The sequence below is a fragment of the Sapajus apella genome, unplaced genomic scaffold, assembly GCF_009761245.1.
Source record: "Sapajus apella isolate SASKATOON/1434 unplaced genomic scaffold, GSC_monkey_1.0 scaffold15, whole genome shotgun sequence".
In the NCBI taxonomy this organism is placed as follows: Eukaryota; Metazoa; Chordata; class Mammalia; order Primates; family Cebidae; genus Sapajus; species Sapajus apella.
The window spans coordinates 13,521,123-13,539,978 of record NW_022436955.1 but is presented as its reverse complement, the minus strand read 5'-3'; the positions used below and the strand labels follow the sequence as shown (position 1 = coordinate 13,539,978).

General features: G+C 43.7%; 1 protein-coding gene across 4 annotated transcripts in view; it reads right to left on the bottom strand.

The window, feature by feature from the left end:
* Positions 1 to 18,856, bottom strand: part of WWP2 (WW domain containing E3 ubiquitin protein ligase 2) — a 172,642-nt gene that overhangs the window by 22,669 nt on the left and 131,117 nt on the right. For all 4 annotated transcript variants that reach the window (XM_032284332.1, XM_032284334.1, XM_032284333.1 and 1 more), the window contains 2 exons: positions 9,301 to 9,390; positions 931 to 1,105 (listed from right to left, as the gene is read on the bottom strand). In XM_032284332.1, coding sequence (XP_032140223.1) covers positions 931 to 1,105; positions 9,301 to 9,390 — 265 coding nt within the window. The remainder of the gene's footprint in view (positions 1 to 930; positions 1,106 to 9,300; positions 9,391 to 18,856) is intronic.

Below are 18,856 nucleotides of genomic sequence, written 5' to 3'. Positions count from 1 at the left end.
AATTTTAAATGTTGCTCTTTAGGTAATGACCACAGAAGATTTTGAGCCAGAAAACTGATGCAATGACAGTAACATCTGAAGACTGCTATTCGGCCAGATGGATTGGAAGAGAGAGAAAGCCAATGGAGAAAACAAATTAGAGGCTGCTCTAGCAATTCAGATGGGAAGGGGCAGAAGATGATCAAGCATCAGACAGAAGGAGGCTCAGCTAGACCAAAGGTCTACAAATGCTTTGCAAAGAGCCAGACGGTAAGCTTAGGTTACGTTAGGATTTCTGAACTACACAGTCTTTGTTGTGATACTTCATTCTACCGCTGTGCCATGAAAGCAGCCAATATGTAAACTGCTGGAGGTGCTTATGTTCCAATGAAACTTCATTAAGAAAATTAAGTGGCAGGCCAGTTTGGCCCATGGGGTATTATTTGCCAATCCCTCATCCAGATGAGGTGTAAGGATCCTTCATCCCTGAGAATCTGTCAGATAATAAATTTCTAACAAAAAACAGTAGCAGTTTTTGTTTCTGTTTCTGTTTTTTAAGAGACAGAGTCTCACTATGTTGCCTGGTGACTGATTTGCTCTGGAAAGGTGAGGGATGGGAGAAGTCAAAGCTGACCTTCAGGGTCCAAGTCAGGGAAAACGGACTTGAATGGAGGGGGCAGAAAGGAAAGCTGGTCTTGGAAGAAAGGTGGGGAATTCGGTTTAGACATGTCGATTCCTTAAACACAGAGGCTAGACACGGAGTTGCTGAGAGAGGAACACTGGAATTTGAGGAATTTCGCTGTGATGAGTAAAATCTCCAGGGACAGAGCACTGACGTTGCCAGATGCTGTTTTCCTGCTCACCAGGCAGGTCAACAGAGAACAGCGGAGGCTGCGCATCTGAAAGCGCAGGGAGGCGCCCCCAGCACGTGGCACGCGCCTACCCTCTCACCTGGTAGAGGAATCTTTGGCTGAAGTGCTGCATGGCCCCCTGGAGCTGGTTCCGCTGCGACTGCCACTGCTCGTAGTTGCGCACGTACTCTGCGGTCGGGCGCTGCCAGGTGGTGGTCCGAGTATTGTGATCCACATAGTAAAACCTGCCTCGGGGATCTGTGCGTTTTTCCCAGCTGGAAACAGGAACCTCAGAATGAATATAATGACCACGCCACTTCCATCCCCCAATTCTAGAAAAGTCTCAGGATGCCTAGCACGGCCGGCAGGCCCCGTCAGAGAGGCTGCTGGGGCTTAGTTGATTACAGCAGACATCTGCGGTTGCCTCCGCTGAACCCAGTCCCTCCTTGCCATTAGCTCTCCATTTCTAATTTGGGGATCCATGTGGTTCTGGGGAAGCTGACTCTGTTTCCAACCTCAAAGTTGCGTGGTTGCCTGGCCCAGAAGTGCACATGTGATCTATGCTGAGCCAGCCACAGCCAACCTCAGATCTTGTGCTAGCAAATCTAGAAAAAATAATAGTCCCTCATCCTTTCTGCATACAACTGAGGAAGCATGTGGTCCTGGGGGCCAGTGGCTATTATTCTGGACCCAAAGACAATAGGAAGTTGACTCAGTGGATGACAGAGCAGAAAAATGGGAGAAAAGTCAATTCCTTGGTGATATTGTTGAGTAGCCCAAGCTTCACTTGGAATCAGGACTGATATCTAGAATTTTCAGTTACATGAACCAATAAATTCCTTTCATTATTTAAGCCAATTTTGATCACAACTTTTGTTACTTGCAGTTGAAACTCTCCTGATATAAGGTGCCAATGAAAACATGTTGCACGGTCTTTGGTTTTGTTCTGTTTTGAGTCAGAGTCTCACTGTTTACATTTTTAGTAGAAACAGAGTTTCACCACATTGCCCAGACTGGTCTCAAACTCACGGACTTAAACGGTCCTCCACCTCGGCCTCCCAAAGTACTGGGATTACAGGTGTGAGCCACTGCACTCAGCCTCAATGATTTTTTTTAAACTCAAGGCCTCCCTAAAAATGGTTTCCCCTCAAGCATTTCCTAGATCCCACGGTTGGTTCCCAGATTTTGTCTGGATTCTGGCTGCTAGAGTGCCTCACCTTCAGGACCACTGCCACTCTTCATTCAGCTGAATGCCACAGCTCTCTCCCACACCCAAGCCTTTCCTCAGTTTCCTTGTGTCCGTTCTCCCAGGGATGAAACCAGTCGACATCATTTCCGCTGACAGCAGTAAATCACTCGGCCTGACTGCTTCTTTTTCACTGTCTCCCTGCCCTTGACTTTCCATCTTCCATTCCTATGTCCAGATCTGTACCACCTCACTGTGGACTCCTGTACCTGTCCTGGAACTAACCTCCCCACACCATCCAGCCTATAAACAGCCATCAGAGTAACCCACTAGACTGAGCCCTTGGGTCACACTCCTGCTCAAAACCTTTAATTGGGCAGCCTAGGCAACAGAGGGTGACCCCCACCTCTACAAAAATATTTTTAAAAACTAGCTGGGGATAGTGGCATGTGTGTTCTTGGTCCCAGCTGCTTGGGAGGCTGAGGTGGGAAGACTGCTTGAGCCTGGGAGGTCAAGGCTACAGTGAACTATGATTATGCCACTGCACTCCAGCATGGGCGACAGAGTGAGATACTGTCTCAAAAAAACAACAGCACTTGAATTGACTCCCCACTGCCCTTGAGTCAAAATCCTTCAGTAAGTATGCAAGGCTCACAAAAGTCTGAAACTTTCCTACCTTTCTCATAATTTGTCTAAACTAGTAATTTTTACTTATTTTTACTTGTTACCAAAGAAATTTGTTTTTTTGTTTTTGTTTTTGAGGCAGGGTCTCACTCTGTTAGTCCAGGCTCCAGTAAAGTAGCAGGATCATGGCTCCCTGCAGCCTCACCTCCCAGGCTCAAGTGATCCTCCCACCTCAGCCTCCCAATGTGCTGAGATTACAGGTGTGAGCCCCTGCACCCGGTCCAAAGTCATATATACATAGTTTTGAAACACGAATAGGACTACAGGGAAGAGAACGAAAAACCGTGGTCTCTCGCCCCATTGCTGACTCTTGTTCCCCAAAGGCAACCACTTTCAACTCTCAATTGCTTCTACTAGTATATGTGTACATCTGTGTCTCTAAATAACGTGTCTATTTCATTGCTTTTTGTCTTTTCTTTCACACAGAGACAGGGTCTCACTATGTTGCCCAAACTGGATTTGCACTCCTGGGCTCAGGCTATCCTCCAGCCTCAGCCTCTTGAGCAGCTGAGACTACAGATGTGCACCACCAAGCCTGGCTCATTATTTCTTGATTTTTGCCATATTTGCTATGGGCTTATGGACTTTCTACTACCAAAGATGAGGAATGAGGATGTCTGCATTGTATTCCATCCCTCAACACACGCTCTACTATCTCCTCCTCGCGTCCTCTTCATACGGAAAATCACCATTAAATCAATATTCAGGCTTTGGATCATGACGATGTAGAATACTGTAAGTACATTTCCTTACTTGTAACAATTTTTTTCTTTTTCCTGGAGGTAAGAACCCCCTTGTTTCCTTCTGTGTGGTTTTCAAGAACCTATCACTGATGCCTCCCCAGGTTCTCGGATGGGACAGGTGGCCTGGCAGTGGCCTTACTCTCTTGGCCACGTCTTTCCTTCACCTGACATGGATGGTTGTGTGTCCGTATCACACCTGCTCTGTGTCACTGACCTGAGTCATCCTCCCTCCTCCTCCTCTGGCAGCTTCCACATCCTCAGGGTTAAGTTCCTGGTGAGATTTGGTGGAATAAATCATGGAGGAGCTTCTAAGAAAGGATGTACCAAGGTTAATTTTTTTGAAGCCCAGAATGTCTAAAGATGCCTTTACTTCCACTCTCATATTCAAATGTTAAAATAGCCCAAAGTTGATTTCTAGACAGAGAATCACTTTCTTTTTTTGTTTGTTTGAGACAGGGTCTTGCTTTGTTGCCCAAGCTGAAGTGCAGTGGCATGATCATGGCTTGCTGCAGCCTTGACTTCTCAGCTCAAGTGATCCTCCCACCTCAGCCTCCCACGTCGTTAGAACTACAGGCACACACCACCATGCTGGGCTAATTTTTTATTTTTTGAAAAGACAGTGTCTCACTATGTTGCCCAGGCTGGACTCGGGCTCCTGGACTCAAACGATCCTCCTGCCTTGGCCTCCCAAAGTGCTGGGATTAGATGTTTGAGCCACTGTGCCCGGCAGGAAATCATTTTCCATCGGAATTGTGAAGGTCTTGCTCTACAGCTGTTGAGAAGGAGGATGGCACTCTTGGTTCCTGACCCTTTCTAGGTACTCTGCTTTTTCCCTCTGGAAGTTTCTGAGGTTGTCTCTTGGCACTTGGAAATTCAGTCAGATGAGCCTTGGGATGAGTCTTCTTTTTAATCCTCAGGGCCAGGCACGTGGTGAGCTGTTTGAATCTGGATGCTTCAGTTCTGGTAATTTTCTTTTCTAATCATTTCCTATTAACTGTTTCTCTATTCTTTCTTGGTGAAGAACTATTCTTCAGATATAGAATGTCTTGGTCACATCTACATCTTCTCATCTTCTTATCTCCAATTTTATCTTTTTTTCTGGGATGGAGTCTCACTCTATTGCCCAGACTGGAGCATAATGGCACGATCTTGGCTCACTGTAATCTCCACCTCCTGGGGTCAAGGGATTCTCCTGCCTCAACCTCCTGAGTAGTTGGGATTACAGGCGCCCGCCACCATGCCTGGCTATTTTTTTTTGTATTTTTAGTAGAGATGGAGTTTTACCATGTTGGCCAAGCTGGTCTCGAATTTCTGACCTCAGGTGATTCGCCTGCCTCGGCAGCCCAAAGTGCTTGGCATTACAGGTGTGAGCCACCATGCCCGGCCCAAATTTATCTTTCAACAATTCTACTGAATTTTTCATTTCTGTCGTCATACATATTAATTTCTAAAAGCTCTTGTTTTCTGCATGGTCGATATCATGGCCTCCTGTTCTTGTTGCTCAGATGCCATACTTTCTCCCGTCTTTGAGGATCTCCATTGTCATGTGGTTTTCCTTTCCAAAGCTGTTTTTTAGCTTCCTATTTGTTTTCAACAAGTCTCTTTTTTCTGTCTGCTAATCTTTGGCTATTTGTTCACATTTATTTTTATTTATTATTTTTGAGACAGGGTCTTGCTCTGTTGCCCAGGCTGGAATGCAGTGGCACAATCATGGCTCACTGCAGCCTCAATCTTCCAGGCCCAAGTGATCCTCCCACCTCAGCCTCCTGAGTAGCTGGGACCACAGGTGTGTACCACCAAACTCAGCTCATTATTTAAAAAAATTTTTTAGCTGGGCACGGTGGCTCACACCAATAATCCCAGCACCTTGGGAGGCCAAGGCAGGTGGATCACCTAAGGTCAGGAGTTCACGACCAGCCTGGCCAACATGGTAAAACTCCATCTCTACTAAAAAATAAAAATAAAAAATTAGCTGGGTATGGTGGCACGTGCCTGTAATCCCATACTTGGGAGGCTGAGGCAGAACAGCTTGAACCTGGGAGGTGGAGGATGCAATGAGCCAATATCGCGCCATTGCACTCCAGCCTGGGCGACAAGAGTGAAAATCCCATCTCAAGAAAAAAAAAAAAATGTTTTTTTTAGAGACTGGTTCTCCCTATGTTGGCAGGCTAGTCTCAAACCCCTGGACTTCAGTGATCCTCCTGCCTTGGCCTCTGGAAGTTCTACAATTACAGGTGTGAGCCACCATACCCAGCTGTGTTCATTCACATTGAACGGTGAGCCACTAAAACACCGTCTAAGTTCTGTATCCTCAGGTGGGGGCTGCAGACTGTGGTTTCACAGTAGAGTAACCAGGAAGAAACTCAGCTATTTCACTGGAAGGTTCCCAAAGATCACAATCTATGTTTCTTTCTCTTAGATTGATGACTTTCCCCAGCAAAAACAAACAAACAAAACTACCCTCCAATTTTCAGCCTGGGGAATGGAGACAGCAGCTGCACTTAACCTCCTGTGTCTGAGTTCATCCTTGCCTTCAGCTATAGTTTGTGTCACCAGATCTGGTCCTCCTGATCTCTCTGCAACTTCTCAAGGTCAGAGGCAGTCATGAGGGTGTGTTTGTGTGTGTGCAAGCACACACGTGCACGTGTGGCGGAGGAATGGAAGTGTTTGTTGACAACCTGGGAATCTAACTCCCTGCACAGATTTCCAACTCATCTTCCAACTGATCTAAAACCAATGAAGTTTTCATCTCATTTCACACCCATCCTTGGGCCTCTAATTGCTGAGGCTTTCCAGGGCTCCACAGTGCAAATCGGCCAGCTTCCTGGTGGATTCCTCATCCTACAGGTGTGGGTGTCAGTTTTCTCAGCTCTGCCATCTATCTATCAGCAACTAAACTTTGATTAACATCTCCCATATGCTGTTTCTCCTCTTCCATTCCTTTACTGTTGAAGGTTTATGTTTTTTTGATACCGTTATTACTATTTTAGTGGGTTTTCAGGAAGAACAGAAATAAACACATGCTCACGCCACATGTTTACCTAGAAGTTCTCTGCTGTGGTGAATTTCCGACTTCTAAGAAGCACAATCGTGCTCTTTATTTCAGTTAAAATCTTGTGCAGAACAGTGACTGGAGGCCTAGTCAACCCTTCCTCCACCAAACCCGAGAGCCCCGCTGGGCACACCCTGAGCATCTTTACTTCACACAACCCCTCCACTCCAGCATAACCGCCCAGGCATCCTTCCCTAGACACATCCTTTCTATTGCCGTATGCAGGCGGGAAGCTCCACTGTCCCCGCAGCCTGGATCATCTTCCTACAAGAGTTGGAGCCACTTCCCTGTGTGAGGTCTCCTCAATCCTGCTGTTTCACAGGGATCACTCTTTGCTTACCTCTGATCTGAGCATTGCCTAAGAGTGACTGAAGAGCAAATGGATGCATTCACACCGAGCTACCAGGTCCAATAGTTATTGTTCCTGGGTAAAAGGACCCGTTCTCATACAAGTTTCTGTGGGTTTCCTATACAGGGATGGCCATGATAAAGTGAATTGTTGGTTCAATCTTGCTCTCCAGGGACGAGGTCTGTGGAGATCATGGCTCTATCTGTAGTTTCAAAATTATTTTCACCATGGCTAATAATTCCCTGGAAGCAGGACTTCTGCCATTAATGAGCAATGAAAGATTAAGCATTCACTCTGTTCTCTCTGGATCACCTGTGATTACAGAGCAGAAATGAGCGCTAGAAGCTCAAAGCTCTTGGCCTAAAACTCAGGAAGAGCTAATAAGCTACCCAGGGTGTAAAGATGGCCATCTCCCAGGAAAACTTGAAAACTACCCTGGAAATAAGATGGCTTGATTAGTAGCGCCCCACCTCAACACCTGGAGGACAGTAAGTCCCCAGTCATCCTTAGAAGATATCACTGAATATCTTTACTTAAATTCCATGCAAATGCTCATTAGGTCAAGGCCTACTATCTCCTAGACCACAGAGATTAAGAAGGAGCCACGAGACACACAGAGCTCCTGCTGTTTTAAAGTGCACCTGTTATAAAGTACAAAAAGTACTTTATAATACATAAATATTTATGTATAAATACATAACAGTATGTAACACATACTGTTAAGGTCAATGTTTAATCTGTGACACAATTATAGAAAATCAAATACTGATTGGGTATTGGATAATATAAACAAAATACTGTTATTGATACTGGAGTTTTATTTTTAATACAAGAATATGTTTTAGAAATACATACTGAAACATGAATAAATGATGTGATGTTTGGGATTTGCTTCAAAATTACCTAGATCAGGGTGTGGGGGATGGGTGAGTGGAGGGTTACAGATCAGGAGCTAACAAATTTTTTCTATAAAGGGCCACACAAAGTAATTATTATTATTATTATTTGAGACAGAGTTTTTACTCTTGTTGCCCGAGCTGGAGTGCAATGGTGTGATCTCAGCTCACTGCAACCTCTGCCTCCCAGGTTCAAGTGATTCTCCTGCCTCAGCCTCCTGAGTAGCTGGGGTTACAGGCACCTGCCACCACATCCAGCTAATTTTTTGTATTTTTAGCAGAGACAGGATTTCACCATGTTGGCCAGGCTGGTCTCAAACTCCTGACCTCAGATGATCTACCAACCTCGGCCTTCCAAAGTGCTGGGATAACAGATGTCAGCCACTGCACCAGGCCACAAAGTAATTATTTTAGGCTTTGCAGGCCATAGAGTCTGCTGCAATTACTCGACTCTGCCACTGAAGTACAAAAGCAGCCATAAACAATAAGTCAATGAATATGTGTGGCTGTGTTCCAATAAAACTTTTTTTTACAAAAACAGTTACAGGGTCGGATTTTGTCCACAGGCCATCATAGTGTGCTGACACCTGGTACAGATGAAACAAAACCCACGATGAGTTGATAATTTTTGAAGCTAAATGTTCAGTATGTGGGAGTTTGTAATACTATTCTCTCTACATCTATTTGAAATTTTCCATAATAAGAACATTTTCATAACAAAATGCTAACTTTTTTTTTTTTTTTTTTTGAGAAGTCCATGTTTAACTTTGGTAACTTCATAAATGGAAGAGTGAGCACTGCTGATGACAGGTTGTGAGTTTCATCCTCCAGGAGGTAAGGAAAACTCAAGCATTCTACTAGTAAACTGAAGCTAAAAGCAGCCCAGCCATGCAGAATGACAGGACCAGAAGATGAGGTGGGATGTGTGTGGCACATGCCTGACAGCTGAACCAAACAAGGCACAGGGGCTCTCCTGAGAGTCACCACTTCCAACAGCCTTTCCCTCCGCAACCCCAGGGCGGGGAAGTATGATACAGGCGCCCTTCATGGCTACTTTACTGGGAGGTGATTCTTTCTTGAGAGCAGAATGCATTCCCTTTTGAAAGCTCTAGGGACCAGAAGACACACATGGAAAGAACTTTCTGTCTCGAGCAGACAGGGAACCAACTCCTTCTCACTGAACTTGGATAGTCTTCCCTCTCTTTGGAAGCCTCTTTCATCCTTTGGTTTTGGATAACTCAAAGGCTTTCTCACAAAGCCCTGCCCAATGAGAAGCACTCTGCCTTTAGGGACAGGCTGGGCACAGGGTACAGTGAAATGCATCAACACTGTATCTTGGCCTCCCATATGCCTTTTGTTTCCCAGAGATCCTATAATAATTCTAGTATGTCCTAAGACATGGGAACAGTATTAAGGTAAGTGGACAGGAAAAGCAATCAAGTGACCTGGGATAAATGTCACTGTGCCATGCTACCTCTACAGAAATGGACCGTTTCAAGAAGCCGTTGGGTGACTCACGGTATCAGTTTGAGTCTCAGGTCTTCTCAGTCAACGACTTACCCTGGAGGAAGGGGCCGCTCCCAGGTGGTGGTCTTGGTATTGTGGTCAACATAATAGACACGTCCGTTGGGCAGCTCTCGCTGTTCCCATCTGAAAATTAAAGTCCAGGGTGGCATGAGACACACAATGGAAAGGCATAGGCCCCTGTTAGAAAGCAAGACCTTCACCACCCGTGTGGCTGATTTAGAGGAAGCATCAAAGATGACATGCACGATCAACCCAATGGTGAAGCCAGTTCCTGCTGTGGCTGAGGATGCCAACAAGGAGTGCTTCTTGAAGCAACTATAATAGCGCCCCTGGATGGAATCAATGGACCAAGGATTTACTATAGATCACCTAAAGTTCCCTAAATGACCTGTAGAAACACATAGTCCATGGATTTTTTTTTTTAATTCAACATTTCTCCACCATTTCACAATCCAAGGTCCCTTTAGGATGGTGATAAACGCTGAGGATCCTCTCCTTTCAAAATGTACTTGTGACAAAAATTTGTGTTGCAATTTCTGGGTTTTACAGAATCCTCCTAAAGATCATCTATAGACCCTCCAGCCTTTTTCATGTACCCAACCTGCTAAAGTCAGATTTTTTTTTTTAATGATATAGGCTCTCACTCCACTGCCCAGGCTGAAGTGCAGTGGCACAATCTCAGCTCACTGCAACCTCTGCCTCCCAGGCTCAAGTAATCCTCCAACCTCAGCCTCCTGAGTAGCTGGGACTACAAGCACACACCACCATGCTTAGCTATTTGTGTGTGTGTGTGTGTGTGTGTATGTATTTTTGGTGGATAGAGGGTTTCGCCCTGTTGCCCACACTGGTCTGGAACTCCTAAGCTCAAGCGATCTGCCCACGTTGGCCTTCCAAAGTGCTGGGATTACAGGAGTGAACCACCGCACCCGGCTTTAAGTCACAGATTCTATGACTACATCTGTTTTCCTAGCATCATATATACTCATGTTCACATTTATTTTTGTACTATAGGATTTATTTACAGAGTATCTTAAAAGAGATCTGGGTGAATACAGAAACACAACATAGTGGTATTTTATACCGCTCTACCTATGACGTTGAGTCTGTCTGTAAGTTAATCAAGGTACTGAGGGTGGCTTATCTGCACTACTGAAAGAATGACAAGGTAGCAGGTGACTCAGAGATAATACACACACCTGTTCAGTACAAAATACAGCCAAGGAACACTCATCCCCACACTCCTGTTATTTGCACGCAGTCTGACAATAACTACTTACCCAGAATATAGTAACCTATATATAAAGGATGCAAGATGTATTTATATAATCCTTACCACTTTGTCAAGGATATTAATGGTGCCGAGAACCTTTATGTTTTACACTGAATGTTTTTATTTCTACTTTTGGGTGCTGTCTAGGAGAAATTAACCTTTTCTGGGAAGCTACTATAGTCAGTTCTGCTGTCAGGCTTGTTTTGAAAATGCAAATGTGTTCCGATGCTATTGATACAGAAGGAGACGATGTGAGCATAATGAGAGTTCTGTTTGCTTATGCATGACTTTGTCTGTGAGAAACACTAGATGAACACGGAAAACTTCCCCCAGCTAAACCTGGTTATACAAGAATATACTAAACCCAAGGGCGGCCAGCAGCCTCCTCAGTTTGCAATGTGTTAATAGGCCACACCATCCACATCTGGAGTTACAATTCCCATCTGATTTCAGATAGCCCTCGGTGCACCAGTTCACAGTAATACAAGCTCCAACTTCTGACCTGCTTCCACAAGCAAATTTCAGGTCTTCTCAAGAGAAAATGCTGTATTTACTATAGTGTTATCTATTTTGTATTCATTTAACATGTGTAAAACTGTGCTATCATTATTAGGTTCCTATTTTTTTTTAATGTGTCACTGACAAATTTTTTTTAGCATTACATTCCTACTCATTGTTCCCCATAAGCCCTGTGGTTTTTATACTTTTAACATATTTTTCTTTTCTTTTATTATTATTTTTTTGAGAACAAATCTTGCTCTGTTGCCAGGCTAGAGTGCAGTGGTGCAATCTTGGCTCACTGCAACCTCCACTTCCTGGGTTCAAGCGATTCCCCTGCCTCAGCCTGCTGAGTAGCTGGGACTACAGGCATATGCCACCACACCTGGCTAATTTTTTGTATTTTAGGGGTTTCACCATGTTGGCCAGGATGGTCCCAATCTCCTGACCTCGTGATCCACCTGCCTCGGCCTCCCAAAGTGCTGGGATTACAGGCGTGAGCTGCTGCGTCTGGCCTTCTTTTTGTTTTTTTTAAAGACAGAATCTTGCTCTGTTGCCCGAGCTGGAGTATGGAGTATGTGATCACAGCTCACTGCAGCCTCTGATTCCTGGGTTCAAGTGATGCCCCTGCCGCAGCCTCCCAAATAGCTAGGAAAACAAGTGTGCGCCACCAGGCCCAGCTAATCTTTTTATTTTGTATAGACGGGGTCTTGCTTTGCCCGAGCTGGTCTTGAACTCTTGGGCTCAAACAATTCTCCCACTTTGGCCTTTCAAACCAATATGCCTAGCCCCTCTGGTTTTTAACTGCATAATTTTGCATCACATGGTGACTTTTAGGAGCACATATATTATAGCAGAGCTAACCGTATATGAAAAAAATGCCCTAACTTCTACTAGTAAGCCTGGTGTGTCTATGCTGATAGATATTACTTGTACTCAATGCCATTTCTTATTTAAACTGGGATGTCTGGTTAGTTGACTGCATTGGTCAGTCCTTAGAAGGTAGTCCAGAAACAGAGATACATAAGGTTTTTAAGGTAAGGAAGAAACAGAGGAGGCACCATCACCCACTGAGAATCTCACCTACCATGAGCTACAGGCTAATGTTTTACTATATGCAATCCTTGCCTCCATCCTTCAAGGTAGAATCACCATCAGACACTGAGGAAACTGAGGCTCAGAGGAACTAAGTAACTCTTCAATGGGATTCAAACCCAGCTCTGCCCACCAAGCCCATGAGTTTCATTGTACTTTGCTGAAAGGAAGAATGGGAGGAAAAGGAAGATGAACTGAAATTTATAGGGACTTTACTACATGACAATGTGCCAGATGCCTTCCCAATCCTGTTCTCCAAGTAAGCAGCTTTCCCTAGCACTGGCATTGAGGTAGGGTCAAGATGACCAGGGAGGAGGAATTATACAGGTTGAGTAGCCCCTTACATAGATGCTTGGGACCAGAAGTGTTTCAAATTTTGGATTTTGGATTTTTTCCCCCCAGATTGAGGAATTTCTGCAGAATACATACCAGCTGAACATCCCTAATCTAAAAATCTGAAATCCAAAATTCTCCAATGAGTATTTCCTTTAAGGGTCATGTCAGGACTCAAAAAGTTCTAGATTTGGAAGCATTTCGGATCAGGAACACTCAACCTGTAATGCATCCACAGTCTTCATTTCTAGGCTCTGTTTTAATCACTATCCTCTGTTCAGATCTGATCTCCTGGAAGAAGGTGCACATTGTGTACCACTAGGAGGGCTGACCCCAGGAACAGTGAGATCTGGAGGTTCTACACACCCCCTAAAGTGGACAACTACTGGTTGAGCACCAGAGTGCTACTGTTTAAAGAAAAATATTAGACAAAATAAATTTAACCACATTTATTTAAGAACCATCCATGAACTGGGCAGCACTCAGAACCAGAAGAGATTGAGAGAGTGCCACCAAGCAGTGTGAGCAGCAAGTCTTTAGAGGCTGAATATGGAAGCAAGGTAGAGAAATCATCTAAGGGCTACAACTGGGCGTCTGCCTTATTTGGGCATGGTCTGATCAGCTGCCTGCCTGTGATTGGCTGAAACCCAGATATTTGTTACAAAACATACATATTCCTAATTTGGGTTTTGGTTTGTTTATGTACTAAGTTAGGTTGTAGTTTCCTATGCAAGAACTTGAAATATGGAGAGAGCCTCAGGTTAATGTTGTTACTTATTTAACATGATAAACACCATTAAAATGCAGGTAGGGTTGTTTTCTCTCCTGGGCATTCTTGCTCAAGGCTCTGACTGATGAGAATCCTGGGGATTTGACCCAGATGCCCTGGTTCTCCCACTGCAAAAGGGAGATCTTCATATTTTATTTAGTATTTTACAAAAAGGGCAGGATCTGGCAAAAGTGCCCCGATGAAAATGCACACTAGGGCCAGGTACAGTGGCTCGTGCCTATAGTCCCAGAACTTTGGGAGGCTAAAGCAGGTGGATCACTTGAAGCCAGGAGTTTGAGGCCAGCTTGGGCAACATAGCAAGACCCTATTTTCTACAAAAAAAAAAAATTTTTTTTTTAATGCCAGATGTGCTGGCACATACCTGTAATCCTACCTACTCAGGAGACTGAGGCAGGAGGATCACTTGAGCCCAGGGGTTGGAGGCTGAAGTGAGCCGTGAACATACCACTCCACTCCAAAAAAAACAACAAAAAAAAAAAAAAAAAAAAAAAAAAAAAAGCCAATTGTGGTAGATCCCGCCTGTAATCCCAGAACTTTGGGAGGCTGAGGTGGATGGATCAACTGAGATCAGAGTTTGAGACCAGCCTGGCCAACATGGTGAAACCTCATCTCTACTAAAAATAATAAATTAGCTGGGTGTGGTAGTAGACGCCTGTAGTCCAAGTTATTCAGGAGACTGAGGCAGGAGAACTGCTTGAATCCGGGGGTCAGAGGTTGTAGTGAGCCGAGATCACACTACTGCACTCCAGCCTGGGCAACAGAGTGAGAATCTGTCTCAAAAAAAAAAAAAAGAAAGAAAAAGCATACTGGGCATAAATATCTTCTCCCTCTGGATGCCCTTCTGATTTAAAGACAAGAGGCTGGTGTTCCATCTGTGGGGCTTTGGCAGGGCCTTCTAGGACAGAAGGCAATCGACATACTATAGCTTCGCAGCAATTCTCCAAATGCCTTCTGTCTGCTCAGTAACAGAGGAACAAACCTGATACCCTCTTTATTCATCTGAATTTGGAAATGAAGAAAGTCCTGAGAAAGATATTTGGCTTAAGAAAAAATGGAAGCGCTGAGAGCCAATGGCAGTAAGCCTCTCTTTTATAACATTTGCTGCGAACGCGATGTAAGTAGCTGAGAACTCTCCAGCACTCCCTAAGAATTTAGCTGCATCTTTCCCTTCCTTGAAGACAGTTCTTTGGGCAGTTTTGTGGCACAAAAGCCCTAAAACTAGTATGCTCATTTTTCAGTCACTACTTGGAAAACTCTAATATTTGGGTTAGCTAACCCTTTTATAAAGACAAAGCATCTGCTGTAGCAATTGGAGCGTAAAAACAAAACCTAAACACATTTTCTCTTTTATTCCCAAAATTCTTTTAACTTTCATCTTATCAGCAGTCTCTACTTTTCATATCTTCTATAGAGTTCATTTGAGACATGGAGAGAAATACTGATTTTATTTCACTTTGGCTAATATTTTAATTTGAAGATAGGCTAATGCTTCAAATTCCATGAAATAAATGTCTGTAATTGACACAGTGGTATTCCCACACACTGTCAGAAATGAAATCCTGACGGAGTCCTCATCCCTTATATTCAACAGCTTCATCGGGTCTTCAGAGGACACAGGCCCAGACAAGGCCTCCCCTTCCATCTTTGATCGCAGCTGATCCTGGAAATGAAAGTCTCTCTTTCAGGGACTATTACTGTCCTACAAAGCCCAATGTCCTTCTATGAACCCCCTCAACTGGCTTAGCGAGAAGAATAGTTGCCAGAGGAACAAGACCTTTCTTCCATTAACTTTTTTGATATCTACATTTTTACCTTTTACAATAGGACCCCTGCTCAGATTAAATGTTCCTGTGGTCCTCCCTGATCCACAACCTGGCCTGCCTCCCTTTCTCACAGAACCCTCACTCCTCCCTCACCTGCACGGCTATTCATAATTCATACAGATCTCCCCCCTTCATTCACCAGCACAGTCGGTCAATTCTATCACCAACAGGACAAGCTTCCCGATTCCCATTCCTCCTCCGTGGCCACTGACCCACAGAGACGGAGCCTCCGACTATTTTGGTTTGGCCCCCCCATGCCAAGAAAGTGACACTGACATCAACTTTTCATCAGCACATCCCTGTCAGGGGTTATATTTCTGTTCCTCATAAGCAACTCCTTCACACTGAGATTAAAGGGCTTTTCAATCAAACTACCCATGAGTCTCTACACTGCATCTTGGTAACGTGGGTCATCTCCTTTCCCCATCCATAGCTTGCACTGATGCTCTCAGGAACAGTGTTCAAACGCCAAGCTTGTTTTAGGTCCCTACCCAACATATTGCTCCTTGGCTTTCAAGGAGTAACATTCGGTTGGATCACAGACCACACGAGGTCTCTCTGTACTTGAAAGTACTTTAAAAGCAGTCTCCGATTGCAATTAATCTTAGGTACCTTTTCTTTTCCCTAAATTACCTTTGCTCTGATGGATTTTAGCTGATCTTTCTTTGTTCAGTTGGGTAGCTTCCACCCCTATGCCCCAATCCACACACAATTGCCGTCTTAAAAGGTTAAAGGCTAAACGTCTCCATCTCATTATCAAAACAACATCAACCATCTCTCTCTTATGTTACCGGAAAAGAAACTGAATGGTCTCCTTAACCATGTTTTCTTCTCAAAAGTTTCCTAATGGTCTTCAGGAAATTAATGCTCAGTTATCCATTGTTAAGAGTATCTGTTCAATCATTCTGATTGCCATATTTCTTGGTCAGATTCACCTGTTTGAACAGAATCACCATCTCACCAAGAATAGGATTAAGCTAAAAGAGATTATTAAAGATGGGCAAAGAGTTCAAGTGAATATTAGATAAATTCTCTTTATTTACTTATTTATTTATTTTGAGATGGAGTCTCGCTCTGTCACCCAGCCTGGAACAGTGATGTGATCTCAGCTCACTGCAACCTCTGCCTCCCAGGTTCAAGTGATTCTCCTGCCTCAGCCTCTTGAGTAGCTGGGATTACAGGCACATACCATCACACTTGGCTAACAGAAATTCTCTTTAAATGGCCCTTATAAATTGATATACCAAAGTGCTCAAAATTTCAATCTTGGTAAGAGCATTATCAACTTGTATTATTCATTAATTTGCCTACTTTTCATTGACACAGGCCTTGGGTATTATTAGTAAAGCTAATATCCACTTTCAATCAAAATCCACTCTCTCCATTAGAAAATTAACCACACCGGAACCCTTATACACCCTAAAGAAAAGATGTCTTGCTGGTTACTTAGACAAAAATTAAACTTAGGAAGAATCTGCTGGAAGTATTCAAGTACTCTGAAAGCTGCCTCCACAGAAGTTCAACACCCCACAGGGAGAAACTACATAAAATCACATTTTCTTATTCTATGCTCCTAGAATCAATGTTTCTGAGACAAGTCCTATTCTTCCTGCAAGCTTTGGCTACTTCCGGGGAGAACCGTAAGATTTATTTCTTCTATGGGGACGTTTTCAGGCTGTTTATGAGTCAGCAATCTGTCTGCAACGGAACATATCTCCTGTGCACTGTGTTTAGTGCTTCAGTAGGTCCTTTGTAAACTGGGTAGGAAATGTGTTAAACTCGGTCCTTCCCCCAAGGACCCTTTCTGAAATAAGGAATCAGCCTTTAAATCTAAGCACACTAACCTTTTAATAACTCAACAACCAGCACTTTATGCCCTCCAAACACAGGATGGCATGGGAGCCACTACCAAGACTCCTGAATTAAGTCTTTCTTCTTATCTTTTTTATCTTTGCCAAAGCTCCTCAATAAAAGTTGGCAACATTGGCCAGCCACGGTGACTCACTCCCAAAATCTAAGTACTTTGGGAGGCCGAGGAGGGCAAATCACCTGAGGTCAGGAGCTCGAGATCAGCCTGGCCAACATGTCTCTACTAAAAATACAAAAATTAGGCGGACATAGTGGTGCGCACCTGTAGTCCCAGCTACTCAGCAGGCTGAGGCAGGAGAATTGCTTGAGCCCAGGAGGTAGAGGTTGGAGTAAGCCAAGATTGCGCCACTACACTCCAGCCTGGGTGACAGAGCAAGACATCATTTAAAAAAAAAAAAGTTGGCAACATTAAAATACATGCTTCTATAAAAAATTCTTCTCTCCCTCCCTCCCACCCTCCCTTCCTTCCTTCCTTTCTTTCTTTTTTAAATAGAGACAGGGTCTCACCATATTACCCAGGGTGGTTTCAAACTCCTGGGCTCAAGCAAACCTCCTACTTCAGCCTCCCAAAAGTGCTGGGATTACAGGCGTGAGCCACCACATCCAGCCTCTAAAAAATTATTTTTAACATTTTTGTAGATAAAAGGTTGGCAGTGAAGGGAAAGTCACTCTCAAGAATAATCAATAGGAGCAAAAATGTGTACACTCTTTGCAAAGGGCAATTTGGCCAAAAAACCTTTACTATGTGAATACCCTTTATTCATTTTTCTTGTGAATGCCCCTGAACTCAGTAACTTCTAGGACATATCATAAGGAAATAAGTAGGTGTCAAAGATTTAGTTATAAGTGCATCTTTCAGAGCATGTTACAACAGTTACAGAAAAACTGGAAGCAAACTAAATGTGCCCAAATGGTGGATTAATCACATAAATTATGTTATTCCTATAATGGGTATTCATTTTTTGAAAACAACACTGTAGATAAATATTGACTTATTCAGGTATTTACAATATATTGGGTAGAAAAGGCAAGTTTAAGGTAACATGCCTAAGGCAATCAAAATTTTGTTTAGAAATTATATGTTGGTTTTCATCAAATCTAAAATGCCACTGATTGTAAGATTACTAAATATAGCACTAAGAAAAAAACACTGCCAGTTAAACCATGCCACCCCAATGCCCATAAATCACATATGGATTTTTTTTAAAGAAGTTAAAATGTGAAATAACACGAACAGCAGAATGAATAAAATGTGGAATATCTATAAAATTTCTGTTGTTGTTGTTGCTGTTGTTGTTGAGATGGGGATCTCACACGCTTCCAGGCTGGTCCTGAACTGCTGGGCTCAAGCAATCTGCCTGCCTAAGCCTCCCAAAGTGCGGGAGTTACAGGCATGAACCACCAAGTGTGGCCGATAACATTTTTATAACTTTGGAATAGGGAAGAATTTTAGACAAAACACAAAAGACACATGAAAAAGATTACAGATTTGGCTATTTAAAATTATTAACTCTTGTACAACAAAAGGCACCGTAAACAAAGCGAAAAGACAAGCCACAGACTGGGAGCAAGTATTTGTGATTTGTATAACGGATAAGCAATTTGTATCTAGCATTATTAAGAATTTTCCAGACTGTCCGGGCGTGGTGGTTCATGCATATAATCCCAGCACTTTGGGAGGCTGAGTGGGTGGACCACCTGAGGTCAGGAGTTCAAGACCAGTCTGACCAACATGGTGAAACCCCGTCTCTACTAAATACAAAAAAATTAGCTGGGCATGGTGGCACATTTCTCTAATCTCAGCTACTTTGGAGGCTGAGGCAAGAGAATCGTTTGAACCGAGGAGGCGGAAGTTGCAGTGAGGCAAGATCACACCACTGCACTCCAGCCTGGGCAACAAGAGTGAAACTC